Here is an 18,901-nt window from a genome sequence, read left to right on the forward strand (position 1 = left end):
TGTATGTTCTTTATCAAACAGGGACACCTTAGGAAACCCGGAGGCTCATTCGTTTTTGCGCTGACAACAAGCAACGTATCCTGAAGTCCAAAAATACTTAGGCGTCGAAGATATCGTCATCTCCATTGTTTTTTGCGAACTTCAGAAGAAAAATGCAAAAAAATTGCTGTAACTCACGCAATTGAGATGACTACAGCTGACGACGGCATCTTGGAAGTTTGTGATAAACATTGGCGCATCTCCTGTGACGTAGGCGCTAGCAACGACGTATAATGACGTGTAACGGTGTAGTAGTGGTGTCCCATTTCTTAGGGGAATATTTTCACCCCTACGCCTTGCCACTCTGTTTCAAGGGGCAAGGGTAAGGGGTAGGCGAAGGGTTAGGGGTAGGCGAAGGGGTATAAAATAGAATTGGGATTGGGCCATAGTAGCAAATAAATTTAGATATCATTGGGCATTTTATATTTAGCTTTGTTCTTACAGCTAAGTCTGATTTTAGATTTACTTGGCCCCTAAATGTCACATGAAAATTAAGTGATTTGCCACTTTATATAAGAACCATTCCTGTCTAAGCAGGTTGATAGTCAAAAACCTGGCTTTACAAGACAAGTGGAAGTTCAAATCTGTGTATACACACATTTTAATAATGAGGCCCCATGTGAGAATAAGAAGGACTAACCTCTTTTTGCTTCACGCTCTTGCAGCACCTGGATGCTAGAGAGAATGTGGATGCGATGGAGACGACTTTGGACCCCCAAACCCAAGAGATCCATCTCTGTGAGGTGCAACAAGTCCTAAAGAGAGACAGAAACATGGAGATGAAGTGGTTTAATGTGTGGTGAGAATGACAAGGACTAGAACTAATTGCTATCCATCATTCACACATGCAAACAAACATCAGAAAAGTGTACGGTTTAAGCTAACAGTGTGTCATTACGGCCCCATGCCTCACCACTCCTCAGAGTCCGGCCTTGTGTGGCTTTCACAACATTACATTCCTTCTGCTTCTGACACAACAAAAACACACGGCTATGTTTTAGAAAGCATCTCTGCTTTCATTGTTCCCGGCAGGACAAAACAAGAGCCGTTTAATTTAAGGGTTATGTGCTATTTTCTGCTGTTTAGCATTTACAGCGCACATGCCAAAGCATTCCTTCCTAAATAAACAGTAACAAACATGCAATGCCACAACATATTGGGTTATTTGGGACTGGCCATAGTTTGTCAATACAACTAAAATGAGTTCACTCAGTTTTTTTGTGGCTGCATCCCGATTTTAATATTATCTGTTCGAAATAGTATGCAAGATTTTAATGTGTTTGTGTGTTAGCTTTTTGTTTAGATGTTAGCTATTTCTGTAGATTGCATATTTAATTGTACATGCTCATTTCCCCCATCTAATGTGCACTTAAAATTATTGAACTACACCATGTTATTTTCTGCTGATCTCAAAATTAGTATTCACTTTCATACTGTAAATCCTAATGTTGTAATGCCCACATTTTTCTTATAGCATTTAAAATGACTGGTTTTAATCTATGGCTTTTTTTATTCAGATAAAAGAGTGAAAAAATATAATATAAAGCAAATTCTACTTTTTATAATGTCCTGGTAATCTAAGTGCTATTCATTCTTATTCCAATCGCCTTTACCAAGTCATTTGTTAAGCATGACTCACGGTTCAGTGTGAAATCTGTTCTACTGAATTGGTGCAGCGAGGTGAAGTCGTGTTGATCTAACACTGGAGAAACAGATGCATGCTGCATTGCTCTCTTTGTGTGTCTTATCTCATCTGCCTCATCCAATGTATTCAGAATCCCATACATCAGCAGCAAGCACTCTTTCCCACTAACATGTCTCTGTTTTTACAGGCTAGCTTGGGGAAAGAGAAAGGGTGGTGGACAGGGATGGACAGAATGGTAGACACAAAGAGAGTCAGTGAAAGACAGTGTGGGAGAGAGAGAGAGGGGGGGGGGGGCAAAGAGATGGAAAAAGAGGGGATAACATATGCTGGTAAGGGCCTATTGTTCAACTGCCTTCAACCCACAGATGAATCTAACAAGCCATGGCAAAGTCTCTGCTCCCTCAAACTCTTAATTTACCATGTGTGGTCTCATATCAATCCCTCATGCTGAAACTTCAAAAACATGTCACTGAGGAGCTATTCAGACACCTCACTTTGAGTGGGCTGGTAGATATAAGAGATGTGCTACTTTGTTGTTTTGTCAGTAGGTTTGTTGTTCTTACACCAGTGTCCTATGAGGTGGGTGCTTTAAGCTTTTGTGTGTATGTGTGCCCATATATACTTGTGCAAAAAAAAAAAAAAATTTGATATGGTACAGTGATGGTATCAGATGACACATATATGGTACTTTGATGATGATGATGATGATGGTGGTGGTGGTGGTAATGAAAGCAGGGTTGCAGAATTGAACTGAGAATGCTTTTTAAATTCTAATCAAATTCCTGGATTTGAAGTAAGGTATAGCAAACAGGACGCAGAATTGAAATTCTAACTTTAATTTAATGAAGCAGAAAAGGAACATAGATCCAAAGAAATTCTGAATTAAGAGAGTGCAATAAGTATAATTTTAAGGAAAAAGCAAGTTCATGAAGACTTAAGTTTAAAAAGTGTTTTTCTTTTCTTTCATAGGCATTTTTTCTACACACTCACAAACACACTGGTATTTAGATTTGGTGGAGCATGCTGTCATACTATGATTCCTGTTGAGTTTTCGCAATAGATTCTACTTCCTGCAAGGAAGATAATTTTTAAATGATGAATTTTTCCCAACCCTGTCTGAACGATTACAGTTTTCATGCACTATGATAATTTACCTGGTACTATCATGGTACCATAGTATATGTGTGGGCAGCTGTAGATTTCAATCGCTGATTGTTTTGCATGTGTGTGGGACAAAGATATTAGTCACTCAAATCAGTTGTAAAATAAAGAGAAAACATCTCTTTCATCACCAGTTTAAGTGGAAATGGATTTGCAATAGTGGTTTTATTGGTGCTGTTCTTAATCCAGACTTTACCCTGCACTCCATTAGATGTAATCAGTGAAATACGATTCAGCATTAATGGGCATTACACAGTGTAATCAGTAAGTCTATAATGGACATTTGGTCATCTCAGTGTCAACACTACTGTTGTTTCTGATTGCTATGGTCATTTCATTCTTGACAGTTGAGTGTCTCTTTTCCTATTTTTTTTCTCTCTTTCAAAGGATGGGGTCCTGGTTAAATTGTAAAGTGGATAATTGTGTGGAAGACAGTGACTTTTACTGCTTTTACAAATGTTTTTATAGTGTGTACAATAAATAATTTCAGAGCAACTGGACTTCTTTATAGGGCACTGAAAATGAGCCACCTGGGGCTCATCTTGTGTGCGACAAAACAGGTAGTTTTCCATTACATTCAACTATAATGCCTATGACTAGAATGCAAGTGGAAACTGTTTTGATGTGCAAATGTATTAATGCATGGGTGTCCGATCCTGCTCTTGAAGGGCCACCTTCCTGCAGAGTTCAACTGCAACCTGCTCCAACACCTGCCTAAAGTTATAGTAGCCTAATCCTGAAGATCTTGATTATCTGGAGCAGTTTGATTAATTATAGGTGGAGCTAAACTCTACAGGAAGGTGGTTCTCAGGAGCAGCATTGGAGAGCCCTAATGTAAATGGAAGCACAAAAAAAATCTAAAATGATTTGATGTACGATTTAGGAGTATTATGCTTTTAACCAAATTTCTTTCACTCTCCTTCTGGGTTTTTAGACATCAAACAAACTCCTTGAGACACTGTCAAATGGGCACAGTTAATTGTATAGCCCAAGTTCCAGCAAACATTTCTGTGTAAATGTAGAGTGAAGTTTAAAGTTTAGGATTATTCGTGTAATTAAGCTCTTTTGTTGGCAGTAGCTGAAGTTTAGCGCTATGATCAGAGTCAAGCGTGCATACTGGCATCTGTAAACCACAAAAATGCTTTCAGAATCTCCAATTTGCTGCTGTTCCTGGACGAACTTACATTCCAGGTGGAATGTGCTGCCAAGAAAAACATGGCTGAAAATACAGATGTCAGATCAGCTGGTCTACATTCAGTAAGATGCTGTGAAAGGAATCTCAGCATGTTTTCCTGAGTTCAATCACAAAGTTTAGATTTCACTTTTCTGCAATGTTTACTGATTTCCAAAGCTCACTTTGAACAGCTCCATCAGTTGTTTATGATTATAAATAAGACAGAATCACAGGCAGTCATGGAATTTCAAATGACTGTTTGAATAATTGCATGGTAGTTTAAATGCTGTATGTGGTATGCAGCACTGTGTGCATGTGTGTGTGTGTGTGTGTGTGTGTGTGTGTGTGTGTGTGTGTGTGTGTGTGTGTGTGTGTGTGTGTGTGTGTCTAAACTCACAGTGTGTGCTGACTTTACCTCCACTCCATCATATTCTTCATCGAATAGCGTGCAGTACTGAGGTAAGCCCAGTTGACTTAGCCATTTTGAGATGGACATGTGCTTCATGATAGAAATATATCCAAGTGATGCCTCAAAGATTCTCCGCATGGAAGGCTAGGAGAAAAGCAAAGCATTATTTGCGTTAATAAAGTGATTATTTGAGCCTTTTTAAATAATAATAAAAAAAAAACTAGATGGATAGATAGATTTAAACTTTTTTCATGATCAACTATTCATGGCATGAGTTATTTGACTGTTGACACATGACATTTGAGTAATTTATGAGCCTTGCCTTCAGACACAAATAAAGCAAACTATACAGAATCATCTGCCCTCATATTTGACAGCTCATAGAAGCAAAAAAAAAAAACATTAGCCCACAATCCAGAGGTTGCAACATACTGTCTACACATGATTCTTTCTCTGTGAGCCTTGAGGGTCCGCAAAATGCAAGCACATGGTACTTAATGTTCACTCCTAAGAAATCTAATAAGCGGTTTGAACAGTTTCATTATGATTAAGAAGTGATTCACAATGCCCTGTTGTGCATGAGTGTGTGCATGTGTGATGGGTGGAGCACATGTGCATACATGCATACTGTATGTGCATGTTTGGATGCGTGTGTGCATGATTCTGGATATCCTCCCTCAAACTGACTGTGAAACCCCACTATGGATTTATGGTGTTAGCGTACTATACAATCCAGCTTCCTTGAGTTTAATAGCTAATTTATGAGAGGGCAGCATTTCTACTCCCTTTCTCCTTCAAAGTATGATCGGACAAATCCCTAAAAGTTTCTCTTCCATAAGACATTCTGTGTGGGGGCAGTTATTCACAGGTCAGAAAGATGTATGTCTTCTTTTTAGATTTGGATTCCAACACAAAAATGCAGAGGAATTGAATTAATTAAAAAGGCTGGATGAGGCAGCAGTGTTTTTTTTTTATTTTTTATATCTTGGCAAGATATGTCCTATCATTTAAAAGAACACCCAGAGGGAAGACCATTACAGATATTAGTGTGTGTGTGTGTGTGAGAGAGAGAGAGAGAGAGAGAGAGAGAGAGAGAGAGAGAGAGAGAGAGAGAGAGAGAGATTGTGTGTGTGTGTGTGTGTGTGTGTGTGTGTGTGTGTGTGTGTGTGTGTGTGTGTGTGTGTGTGTGTGTGTGTGTGTGTGTGTGTGTGTGTGTGTGTGTGTGTGTGTGTGTGTGTGTGTGTGTGTGTGTGTGTGTGTGTGTGTGTGTGTGTGTGTGTGTGTGTGTGTGTGTGTGTGTGTGTGTGTGTGTGTGTGTGTGTGTGTGTGTGTGTGTGTGTGAGTGTATTTATAGACTGTATGGGCTCCACTAGAGAGCAGAAGACCCTGTCACCTTGCCTAAGAGAAGTGCTTTGTCAAGGGTTATTCCTGCCAACAAAATAATCCACTTCACAAATCATAACTAATCATGCCCTAAACATCATCTCATGCTTTATTTAGTGTTTCATCATGTCAGGGATGTAGATTCTATGGAAGCTTGTTTCCGCCACAGAATAAAACATTTTAAAAGATAATTGCGACTTTTTATCTCACAATTGCGAGTTTACATCTCGCAATTCTGACTTTATTTCTCAGAATTGCGAGATATAAAGTCAGAATTGCGTGTTTTAAAGTCGCAATTGCGTGTTATAAAGTCAGAATTCTGAGATATAAAGTCAGAATTGCGTGTTATAAAGTCAGAATTCTGACTTTTTTTCTCGCAATTGCGACTTTATATCACGCAATTCTGACTTTATATCTCAGCATTCTGACTTTATATCTCAGAATTCTAACTTTATATCACGCAATTGGGAGATATAAAGTCAGAATTGCATGATATAAAGTCGCAATTGCGTGTTATAAAGTCAGAATTCTGAGATATAAAGTCAGAATTGCGTGTTATAAAGTCAGAATTCTGACTTTTTTTCTCGCAATTGCGACTTTATATCACACAATTTTGACTTTATATCTCAGAATTCTGACTTTATATCTCAGAATTCTGACTTTATATCACGCAATTGGGAGATATAAAGTCAGAATTGCATGATATAAAGTCGCAATTGCGTGTTATAAAGTCAGAATTGTGAGATATAAACTATTCTGAGGTATCCGTCTTTTTTTCCCCCCTTAGAATTGGACTTTATATCTCACAATTCTGAGAAAATATGTCAGAATTGAGAGATATAAACTCGCAATTATGTGTTATAAAGTCAGAATTGCGTGATATAAAGTCAGAATTCTGAGATATAAAGTCAGAATTGCGTGATATAAAGTCGCAATTGCGAGAAAAAAAGTCAGAATTCTGACTTTATAAGACGCAATTGCGACTTTATATCTCGCAATTCTGACTTTATATCTCAGAATTCTGACTTTATATCACGCAATTCTGACTTTATATCTCAGAATTCTGACTTTATTTCACGCAATTCTGACTTTATATCTCGCAATTCTGAGAAATAAAGTCAGAATTGCGAGATGTAAACTCGCAATTGTGAGATAAAAAGTCGCAATTATCTTTTTTTTTTTTTTTTTTGTGGCGGAAACAAGCTTCCATAAGATTCACACCAATCGTATGATAGCTTGTGATATTGCTTTTATGCAGCAGTTCAATAAACAAAAGGTAAATAATCAGTAACTTACATTTTAGACACATTTTATTAAGTTATTTTATCTGTTTTTGCTCCACCAACGAAAATAGTTTCAAAAGATTTAATCCCTGCACGTCTCTGAGCAACATACAGTAGTGGTGTTCTTGAATGAATCAGTGTCACAAAGAGAGAATGATTCAATGACTCATTCACTTCTCTCATCCCTGAATGACTCAGTGTGATTGAACGAATTGGTTGAATGAATGATTCAGTGACTCACTCAAAAAGACATTTGTTGCCGCCTACTGTTGTATCAATGTAACTTGTAGTCACTGAAAAATCGCCGCCTACTGTTGTATCAATGTAACTTGTAGTCACTGAAAAATCGCCGCCTACTGTTGTATCAATGTAACTTGTAGTCACTGAAAAATCTCCACCATGTGAACCAGAACTAACTGTTGGAATTATTACTTATGTATGAGGCATACAAAAAGTGATCTTTTCTTTAGCAAGCAGCATTTTCTGTATGGTTTCTCTACATTGATGAGTCCTAAATTAATGCGCCTACAATTTGACACCAAATTAAAACAGGGTTTGGAGTGGAAAGAAAATATTTAATTAAATCATGTTTCAGTTTCTTAACTCATTTGTCATCTACCCCTTGAACTTGATCTCGTTTTTATGAGCCCTGCAGTATTTCATTTTGCAAATGCAGACATGCACCAGTCAGGAAGATCCTGACGTCCCTGTTTTCCCAGCAATCAACTCCCATCCACTCTCACACAATGGGCAATAAAAGCAGCTGTGGAAGAGGTGGAACATGACTCATAAAGCTGCTGGGGCAATACAGCAAAAAATGTTGCAGTTAATTCAATATGGGTTGCAGGCCCAGCTGTGCTCACAGTCAGTGTATAGCCGGGGTGGAGCAATCAGAGGAGTAGCTTACACAATTGGGGGAGGTTTGTTCCTGTCGTGAATGTCAATGCCCCTGTGGCCACATGGAGAGATGTACGGTGGGGCTCACACATCAGAGGACAGGTTGTTTGGGTGAAAAGAGAAAGCTGACCACCCTTGCAGCACTTAAATCAAACAAGTGCCTTTCTCTTTAATCAACTGATAGTTGATTCGGTTTAAATGATATTCAAGCTATTAGCTTCACAGTTTAAATTATATTCATTCCATTAGGTACAGTACATGTAGTTTGATGTTTAGTTTTCAGGTCCAGTGCATTTGCCAATTTGTATGCATTTGTATAATTAATTAATTCAGTAAACAGACTAAAAGCTCCTAAAAGTATACTATTAAAAGTATATGTATTATTGCTTCATGTGATGAAGTTGAAGGTGGATGCTGATGATGAAGCACAGTTGTGTGGCTGTTATTCATTCAGTGGGCTCAAGCATCTCATGATCCAATCTCTTTAAAAGCCACATTGCACAGATACATCCTGACATGGCTTAATCACATTTAGAGTTTAGTATGCACATGCACCCACATATCAATGTCATATATGATTGTGAATCTTAACCATTGATAGAGTGCTGAACAAGATCATGTTCATCATATGATTCATCCACTTCTTCAAGCGATACTGCATGTTTTAGACTGACATCAAATATGCTACAGCATTCACTGTTACTGCGAGGTCTATATACTGTACATTCTGGGTGGAAAAAAGCTCTGATGATTTTAAAGCATGCAACAGGAACTAATTACTGCACTCTGTGGGCTGGAGACACGTGAAGTCACACACTGTGTTGCTTTGAACATCCTGTTTGGGATACAGAAGCCCCCTTCCTGTTTCCTCTGTTGTGGTTGCAGATTCATGGTTTTGGAGGGAAAGAAACAAGAGACTGCCTGGCTCCTTTGCACTCCAATGACTTTGACCATTAATTCTTAATTTACTTCTGTTAAAATTATTATTATTATTTATTTTTGCCTTTATGTTTGTTTATTTTGTTTACCTGAATTTTCTTTAATATTGATTTCCATTTTTAGACATGTGACTAGACTAAAATAGTGCAGTCGGTGAAAACGTGTAAAGAAGATCTTTATGGTGCATAGGCAGAATATATGTATAGACATATATTCTGCTCTATGCACATATTCTTCAGCGGCCCAAAAACTGTTTTTGAATGGTCCCATTTTAGTGAATGTACTAAGGGCACATTTCTCAATACTTAGGTCATTTTCTCAAAACTCTTTACACAGTTCTAATAACCAACTCTCAGCTTGGCACAGCAGTTAATTTCACATTCAAAATGCACTAGTACTACCAAAACACTTAATTCATGTTTCAAATCAACTCATTCTTCCAGAACGCTATAATATGGTTGCCAACCAACAAACATACTTTTGTCTCTCATGTTCTAAAAGCATTACACATTGATTTCTTTTGTAAAATTTCTTTATAAAACAAGAATGGCACTCTCTGCCGTTTAGAATTCACTGCAGTATATGTTATAGAACATGTTAACATTACAGTACAAAATTGTTCACTTTTGTATAGATGGTAATGACATTGAAAGACTAACATCTGTGAAGGTGTTCAGCTACATCTAACTGTTTTGATAGCATTTAATTTTTTAGATTCATAATGGATTTCAATATGGTATTGCTATAGAAATTTACTAAATTGCTGGCTTATTCAGTTCAGTTCGCTCATAATTTACCAAGGGTTAACCATTCCTGGCCCTGGGTATTCATAAAATGACATTTCACACTGTAGCTACATTCCTTAACCCTGGGTTAACATACTTATCTGCACATTTGCAGTGTCAGTGTCACTGATTGGACCAACTGAATGGATTGGTCTCTTCATCACTCCAATTTTCACGTTTTCCGTCACCATTTGACATTTTTCCTATCAAATGCTGGAACAACTGTTTATATACAACTCACAGTGTTTCCAAGACCGCCCAAAGCACACGATTGGTTGTCAGTTGCCAAGCATCTAAAAGTAACGTTCTAACACCACATTGTTTCACACTGCAAACTTTTGGCACCATAATGCGGGGTTCACACTGCCTCTGGTGGATAAGATAACCTCTGGAGCAGGGTTTCATAACCCCGGGTAAAACTTCTGAATTACAAATGTGAAACGCTCTTTTACCCAGGGATAAAATTGAGGTTTACAATGATGAAAACCTGGGGTTGACCACACTGTGAAAAGCCCTTTGTAAAAAAAAAAGCTCAAATAGTTTTCTGGTACAGTACACAAATGCGCAAAATTTGCCAGTCTAAATACTACACTTACAGCTGTTAAGCCTGTAGAATGCCAACAAACATGCCACAGAGAAGAGCTAAAAAGTGCAGTAAATAAGATGAACTGAGCTATTTAAGCTATTTTTATCTTGATAGCACTGATTAAGAATGACACGATTTGATTGGACGTCTGCATTGAACTGTCAGATTTCAGGATAAGAGAGGAGAGTGAACCCAGAATCAGTGATATCATTGTTCTGAGTTAAGCATTCCAGAACGACACATGTGTGAGATCTCACAAGTCAAGAGCACACGCAGCACTGATTTATTATTATGTTGCATGTTGCACATGTGCATGCATGTGTGTGTGGTGACAGGCAGGATTGAGATTGTTACATATGTGACCTGTGTGACTTGAAAATGTGGGTGTACTTATGAGTGTGTGTGTGAGATGATATATGCTGTGTCAGATCAAGACTAGAACACCCTCTGAGATGAAGATGCAGGAATGTTTTGCCAAATTTTGACTCTTTAAATCAACCTGATTGCATGTGTGAAGCTCTTTGACCAAGAAACTCTTGCTAGTTAAAAAACCTGATGTAGCTTTCAGCATCCCATGCTCATCCCAGCATCCTATAAACCCTCATCCAAAACACTACATATGCTGGTCTTTTCCACAGGGTTCCAACATTTTAGCAATCAGTCAAGATAGTGTGGGCATTTTGTCAGTTCAAGTGAAGTGTGTGAGCAGATGTTTTGTACAAAATGTTCTGTCCTGCTAGTCCTCTCTATCTTGTGTTAACGTCTAATGGGGAGTTTAAGAGGAGGCAGGCACCACTCTCTCCCCATCCACCCTCCTAATCTCTGCTTTTACCATGAGGCAGCTCACCTAAAATACATTTAAAGAATTCTAATGCAACAACAATCACATTTCTTTTAAACATCAGCAGTCATGATCAAATGATGCTTGTATTTGAACTTCTGCAAGATGAACACAGATTTGAATATAAAAAAATAGTATGCAAACTAAATATTGTGTCAATATGTTAATGATTGGGTTTCAAGCAATCAAGCAAACCTAGCAACAATAACCACAAAATACAAATAACAAACTCTAATGTTTACAGTGTATCTATGAAAAGTTGCTTATTACTTCCTTATGAGAATAGTTTTGATTATCTAATGCCTCTTTCCTCTGTACTGCCCCTGTATTCCCCAACATGCTCCATTTCATAGTTCTGCCTGGGGAGGAGGATGGTCTCCCTGATTCACAACATTCCGGCCGTGCCTGAAGTCCTGAGCTCACGCCACAGTTAGGCTAATAACATTCCCTGGCAAGGCTTGACTCATCCTCACAGACAATCTGCCAGATACTTTTGCCATTACAGCTGATACAGTAAACAGTGGCTGGAGGCTTCTTCTTCAAGGTGTTGAGAGAAATCTTGTTCATAGCAGTCTGTATGGATCGCATTTAATGATTCTGATTTAAACATTTAAAATTGTGATGTAAAGTCAATGTAAACTGTCTTTGATAAAGGCCCGTTCACACCAAGGATAATACCTATAACGATAAAGATATAGTTCTAAAAATAAAATAGATATAGATATAGTTCTAAATATAAAAGTATAGCAGAGTCCACTCCACACCACAAATATAATGATAAAGGCACAGAGAAACAACATTGTTGGAATCACTTTTAGCAATCCGAATCCATCCTTTTTCAAGAGCTCAAGCTTTTAAAGCCGCAGACGACTATATTGCAACACGCTTGGAATAAACAGAACGATATCATATAGTTATCACAATAGTTATCGTATGGTGTGAACTGGCCTTAACTCTGTTCAGCTTTATGAAATGCAAAATATCCAATTTCAATGCACATCACATTCCTGTTTGATATACTTTAAAAGGGAAAGTTCACCCAGAAATGAAAATTCTGTCATCTTTTACTCACCCTCAAGTTGTTCCAAACCTGTATGAATTTGTCTTCTGCTGAACACAAAAGAAGATATTTTGAAGAATGTTGGTAACCAAACAGTTGATGGGGCCTATTGACTTCCGTAGTATTTTGGTTCCCCATATTCTTCAAACTATATTCTTTTGTGTTCAGCAGAAGACAGAAATGGTTTGGAACAACTTGGGTGAGTAAAGGATGAGAGAATTTTCATTTTTGGGTGAACTATCCCTTTAAGATACTTGCTTGTATATATTTATTTTATTGTATAGATTGTCTTGCAGAGATAAGAAACACACAATGTAACTTGAGAAATACACACTAGGTCAGAGGTCAAGTGGAGCTTTCTAACTCCAAAGTTCATTCAGAGTTCTGTCTCCTCCTCAAACAGACTTTCTGGGGACAGTTGTGGGAAACTCATAGAAATAGCAAACACGTTGTGCCCACAGACCATTTAAAACCATGGTATTGATTTGTTTGCTCAAAGTTAAACGGCACAGGTCCATCAATATCTCAAATTGAATTTAAAGCATGAAAAATGAATAAGCCGTGAAGTCATTATGCTTCTAAAAACACTCCTTGCTGAGTTTTATTATTTTAATGCCATATCGATCAGCTCTTTTAATAAAAAAATATGAATCAAATGATTTATTGTGCTGTTTAATGTATGCATTCATTAGTGACAGCACATAGCATATGAGTAAAAAGTAAACAGTCTTTTTTTCATTTGAGAGACATGATCTCTGTTTAGTTGCACACACCTGGCTGCCTGTGGTCAAGAGTTCATCATCCCACAAGCCACTGCATGTTCAGAGCATGCTGGGTTCTAGCCTGTTTTAAAGCATGGAAAACACCATTGCTAGACTGTCTGCAAAAACTAAGATGCCAGATGCACTGCATGCCTTCAGTGGCATTTATCAGGATGTGAATGACCACATAAGAAAGCTCTCAGCATGCCACATGTAGTGTGTGGTGTGGTTGGGAGCTAAACAATATCAGGGGCTCTTAAACTCTTTCTCTCTCACTCTCTCTGTCCTCCATTTACCTCTAGGGCAAGAGTCGTACTGAAGCCAAATAACTTGGACTTTAGGTTCCAATAAAGTTGCACACATATATTTTAATTTCTTTAATGGAAGTTTGCTGAAGCAGCGTGCCATAAATGCAATTTGCATCTAATGTTATACCTTTGACAGAGGGCAAAGCACTCATCCAACAAAGTTTTAAGAGACTCTCTTAATTGACAGACACACCATGCATACAGATGATTTAGTTTCAAAGCACGTCACTAAACCTGAGGCATTTTGTCAGTGTCAGAAGATTCAAGGTTAAGAGTGTTTTAACTCAAGAACCTGAATAATCTCTGAATATACCAGAGAATTCTGTATATTATGTTAGGTTAAGCTATTTAGTTATTGGTAAATATTCCAATTTTAATAGTACATCATTATTAAATGCATTTTTACTCTTAATAAGATCATATAAAGTAGATATTCTAAAGTCATTGAATAAGACAAGTAGGCTATAGGCTAAATAGTAAGCCTACTTTTTAGGGGGATAGTGACTAGTAGCCTAGCCCTATAGTGACTAATTAGTCACTGAAAAACTTACAGAGATAAGAAACATAATGATAGATAGGCTAGTTCAAATGAAAACGTGTTAAATGGCTTGTCATAACTTTGCATTTAAAAACGTATGCTACTCATAATTACTAAACGGCTTTATACATTTTTATAGGCTACACAAAATCTGTTGGTCACATTTATTATCTAGGCTATAAAACAAAGTAAGCAAAACTCACCTTAAAGGTCGCTAAAATATGTTTTCCAGTCCAAATTAACCAACTCCTCAATAGAGTAGACGCTCAGATGTCAAACACTCATTCTGCATGAATTGTCCCTGCTGTAACTGCTCTCCCCTGTGATAAAAGCGTAATGATGCTCACTGGAGACAAATCCCGCAAGGATGCGATTACTACGCGCCTGAAGTGAATGCGCTTTCACTGGAATGCGCGCCGAGATGCTGCGTCGACAGGTCTGCACTCCACGCGCGCGGCGTAATATTGTTGTGACTTGTGAGTGATTTCATGCGGTTGTTTGAGCCCAAAACAGTCCCATGTTTGAGCTCTCTGATGTATATATTAAATATGACACCTATAAGCAATAGTAGAAAGACCGAAAAACAGATTTGATTCAGTGAGTAGGAACAAAGTTGACCGTTAATCTTTAAATTGTGCGTGCGCGCGAATTTCTGTGAAGAAGGACTGGATAAACGACCCCGTGCAGAAATTTCTATTACTTTCTCTACTTTTCTCGCACGGTGTAACATTTCCATCTGTGAAATTGGGGTCATTAAAAAATCTTTTTTTAAATGACTGATGTTTGTTGTAGGCATGCGTTGTTAAATTGTCCTATAACATTTGAGAAATTGGACCAAATATGAAGCTCGTGGACACTAGGACCAGCAGCACTTAAAATATTAGTCTGCTGTTGGGCGGTCGGCCAACACTTATTCAGCTCTGAATATTGTTCTGCAGAAGATGTGACCTTAGGCTGTCATTCCCCCTGTATCATAAAGCTCCTTGCCAGACAGAGAAATATTTTATGCTTAGATATTAAGTCACGGCTGATGGACTGATGACCGATTTAGATTTAAAGATGAATAGTTGTGTTTTACAATTGCATTATGATGGAGCCTGTCAAGGCTCTATGAAATGATCAACATTTCAGTCCTTACTGAACCCTTCTTATAGGCTAGCATAACCCAAATATTTTAAATAGCCCACTTGAACTCCATAATTCAAATTATTATATTGCTTATTATATATATTCACTATCTGATGAACTGATTTGTTTACTTAATATTTTACCAAGCAATTTTTTCCAGTGCTTGTTAAATTAATGTTCCACAGGCCTAAATGTATATATATATATATATGTATTATGTATTATAATGGTAACATAATCATATGTATCATATGCAACACACATCAATAAACATTTAATTTGTATCACTTAATAGTAAAAAAAGTGCAAATTCTTTGGTGGTCGAAATTGTATGCCGTTTAGTTTAACCATTCTGTTAATGAATGGTTTAAATATAGTGAAGCATGTATAACAGAGTCCTTTGAGATTGAGATGAGTTTTAAAAAAAAATGTAAGGGATGAGTTGCCCTGTTATCACTGTCTAACGGCCTTCCCCTGTGTGAGAAGATGAGAGCTTTTGGCTTGCCGTCTCACATTTCCTTTTGATTCCCCTGCCCTGGTAGACAGGAGCATTGAGCCATAATGATTACATGAGTGAACATAATCATGCTTTTCTCTCAGCCATGCTGTCATTAGTCTTACAAATACAGCCATGCCAGGCTGATTCTGAAACAAGCGGATGACATGACTGGCATACATACCCATCTCTTGTACTAGAAGACAGGACAGGCGCGGCTTGGGGGACCATTCGCCCATTGTGCCAGGAGAAACTGATGGAGAGCTCACCAGCAGGCGCACAATGGGCTCTCTGATGCGCAAAACAAACGTGGTATTGTTTGGGTTACTTTTTGCTGTTTACTGTGCTGGGAGAAAGTTGCACCCACACAGAGCTCAGCAGCTTCTGTCATCTTTGGTCGATAATAACACCAACTTAAAGACCTACTGCATCCTTTTGTATATGATCAATGCATATGAAAAGATAATTTTTTTATCATACAATTACTTTACCTAAAGATTTCAATCAATGTTCAATATTGTTCGTATTGGCCAAAAAGTATGGACACTTAAAGGTGAACTAAGTTACTTTTTTACCTTAACCGAACAGCTTCGGAGTCATTGGAATAGTTATATGACTTTTTTCGGGTTGAATGGTGGTCGTCTCGCACCCCCCAAGCGCCTGTGAGCCAAAAAACCACCCTAGCAACTTTGGGCCGGCGGGCCGCGCGTCAGGAAGTATCACGTGATATCAGGTCTCGCGATGTAACGAATTGCTTTACGGCAAAAAAATCTGCTAAAATTCTATCATTATTGCGCTCCCTCACGCTGTTCGAACCCGAATGAAGAAGACGTTTTAAAGAATGTCCCATCTGCTTTGATGTCGTTGATCTACTAGCCTCTGGTATCTGAGAGTCGCCAACGAGTTTTTCGACAGTGTTGTCAAATATCTATTCCGAAGCTGTAGGGGGAGCTCTATAGAGAAACCTGCGAGCAAAAAGTGAGAATACAGCGAAGAAATTCCCGAAACTGCATAGCCCTGCTTTAAGTCACATTTAAAAATTGGCAGAATTGTATTGCTTTGATTAGAAACAAAATATAAAATCAAGCAGCATCTGCAAACAAACAATAATAGCCTACAGAGTTCTCAGAACAAACTTCACTTTCCCTAAACCATTTTCTAAAACTATTCATACTGCTAACTATTAACCTTAATTGAAATCATAAAGCTGTTTTAACTGAAAGCAAACCAGTAATGTTTTTTTGGTTACACTTTATTTTACAGTTCGTGTACTTACAGTATACTTATCCAAGAAAATGCTGGTAATATAAAGTAACTATGAGTTAAAGGGTTAGTTCACCCAAAAATGAAAATTCTGTCATTAACTACTCACCCTCATGTCGTTCATCTTCGGAACACAAATTAAGATATTTTTGATGAAATCCGAGAACTTTCTGATCCCCCAATCTAAGCTCTATAGGCTTAATCTAAGCTCAGTCTGTAAAACCAGGCCCAAATCTAAACTTCATAAACTTCATTTTGTCATTTTTTGTAGTGTGCTTGTGCTTCATTTCTTTTAAATAAATGCCATTGTTTTGATACGTAATGCAAAGATATTTACATTGTGTCTTAAGTGCGCAAATATTTTTGGGGCCACTATGGAATTCATAAGAAAAGACAGGACAGATTTTCTTAGAAAGTGTAAACTATCAATGCACATGCACAGTTGTATATTGCAGACATAGCATACATTGTGTCTAGGGGGCTTTGGGTTTTTGGGGTGGGACTGTCTGTCGACAAACAGATGATACAGCGCATTGCCCCTGGACTGTCCTGCCCTGACAAGTTACTTCATTATAAAGTGAAAACGGCACCATGGGAAAAAGTACTTATACTTTCTCAAACCAAACATTCTCCAAATCCCACAATATCCTTCAGTCATCATTTAATCATCTTGAGAAATATGATCACATTGATGTTTCCAAAACACTCATATTTATGTGACCAACAACAGATTTATGATAATTTCTTAAAGATAAAAGCACTTAAACCGTGTGTTGCGTGTGTAAAGCATGAAAAGTATCTTTTCAGGGGCACATTTCTGTCACAATGATAAACAGCTATCATAATTGTCCGTACATGCAGTCACTGGCCGTCCAAACAAAGATAAACAATGAGAGTGGAGGGCAGTGTCACTCCCCCTGAGTGCAGCAGAAGACGTCTGTTGTTTGTTGGTGTAGTCTTTTCACTGAGCTTTTTGTGTAAAAGACGTGATTTCACCCCTCACCTGCTTCTCGCTGGATCAGATCTGTTCAACCCTGCTTTGAGACAAAGCACAGATTATTGAAAACTAAGCTGCATACAGTGCCAAAAGATGATAAATTACACCGATGATGAATTAATGCCACAATAAGGTCACTGATTCATCCGAGCCTGGTTGAACAAAAGGGCGGCTCGTTTTGTGACAAAAGTGAATGGCTTGGTTCTCCACTGGCCGGACTCTGGGTGTTGAAAAGTGTCAGCTTTGGAAAGCAGCTGAAAGTGCAGATAGATGAATTTAGAAGACACTGATTAAAAATGGGCATTTTGGCCGGCTTACTATAGTTTTGCAAGTGTTTCTGCGCTCCAATACATCTGTTTTAAAAAATATTGTCTGAGAAGAGAAAGCCTAAGGGCAAGACATTTTATCATTAAGGAAAAGAAAGTGCACCTCTTATTTAACCCCATCATGAAAACCTGCACTTTTTCTTTTACATTTTTGTTTTTCTATGTCACTTGAATGGATCAATCCTGCTGAAGTTTATTTACAGTTTTTCAGAATGCTAAAACACATTTCTCGAAACCATTACCCACTTTCCAAAATCGCCCCCTAAACCCTCATTCCCTATGTTAGTCCACTAATACTGTTCACACAGGAGTGAATGAAAAGGAGTGGGCGAATTCGGACAGCTGTTGAGCGTACATCGGTTGTACACTGCAATGTGGGATTGAATAAGCGCACTCAATAACGTCCACTATGGTTTCGGACACCACAACAAATTGCTGTCTCACATTGCAAGTATAGTGTTGTACTGAATATTACTGAATGTCTGTATATTCAGCACTTGCATACTGTAAAATACAGTAGTCCAACTACAAAAGCCAAAAAGGTTTTTTTTTTTTTTTTTTTTTTTTAAACAACTCTAAATGAAAAGCATGTTACAGTAGGCTACACTCAGTTGTGAAACTGCAAAATCAAAGTTAGTGAGAGATTCATTGTGCCTCAGCATCACATCTTCATGTTGGGTCCAGCCTGAGGACTTTGTCCACATCACAGGCAATGTCGTCTCTTTCCAGGCAAAGAGAAAAATCCTCTAGTGTGCGGGATTCAGTCTTGACAACACTGTCCACACCTTGCTCTTTCTCATCCACCATCTCTTACACATACTCTTCCTCCTCTCCTTTTCAAATTGTTTCCCTCTATTGTTCATTTCTACATTCAATGCACCT

General features: G+C 38.0%; 1 protein-coding gene across 1 annotated transcript in view; it reads right to left on the minus strand.

Annotated features, from left to right (window-relative positions):
• bcar3 (BCAR3 adaptor protein, NSP family member) overlaps positions 1–14,204 on the minus strand; it is a 69,451-nt gene extending 55,247 nt beyond the window's left edge. Inside the window, exons 1-3 of the mRNA XM_081348334.1 lie at positions 14,013–14,204; positions 4,417–4,572; positions 680–794 (exon numbers count right to left, since the gene is read on the minus strand). Coding sequence (XP_081204460.1) covers positions 680–794; positions 4,417–4,566 — 265 coding nt within the window. The 5' untranslated portion in view covers positions 4,567–4,572; positions 14,013–14,204. The remainder of the gene's footprint in view (positions 1–679; positions 795–4,416; positions 4,573–14,012) is intronic.
• Positions 14,205–18,901: the final 4,697 nt, after the last annotated feature.

This window comes from Scardinius erythrophthalmus (genome assembly GCF_964197995.2).
Source record: "Scardinius erythrophthalmus genome assembly, chromosome: 20".
In the NCBI taxonomy this organism is placed as follows: Eukaryota; Metazoa; Chordata; class Actinopteri; order Cypriniformes; family Leuciscidae; genus Scardinius; species Scardinius erythrophthalmus.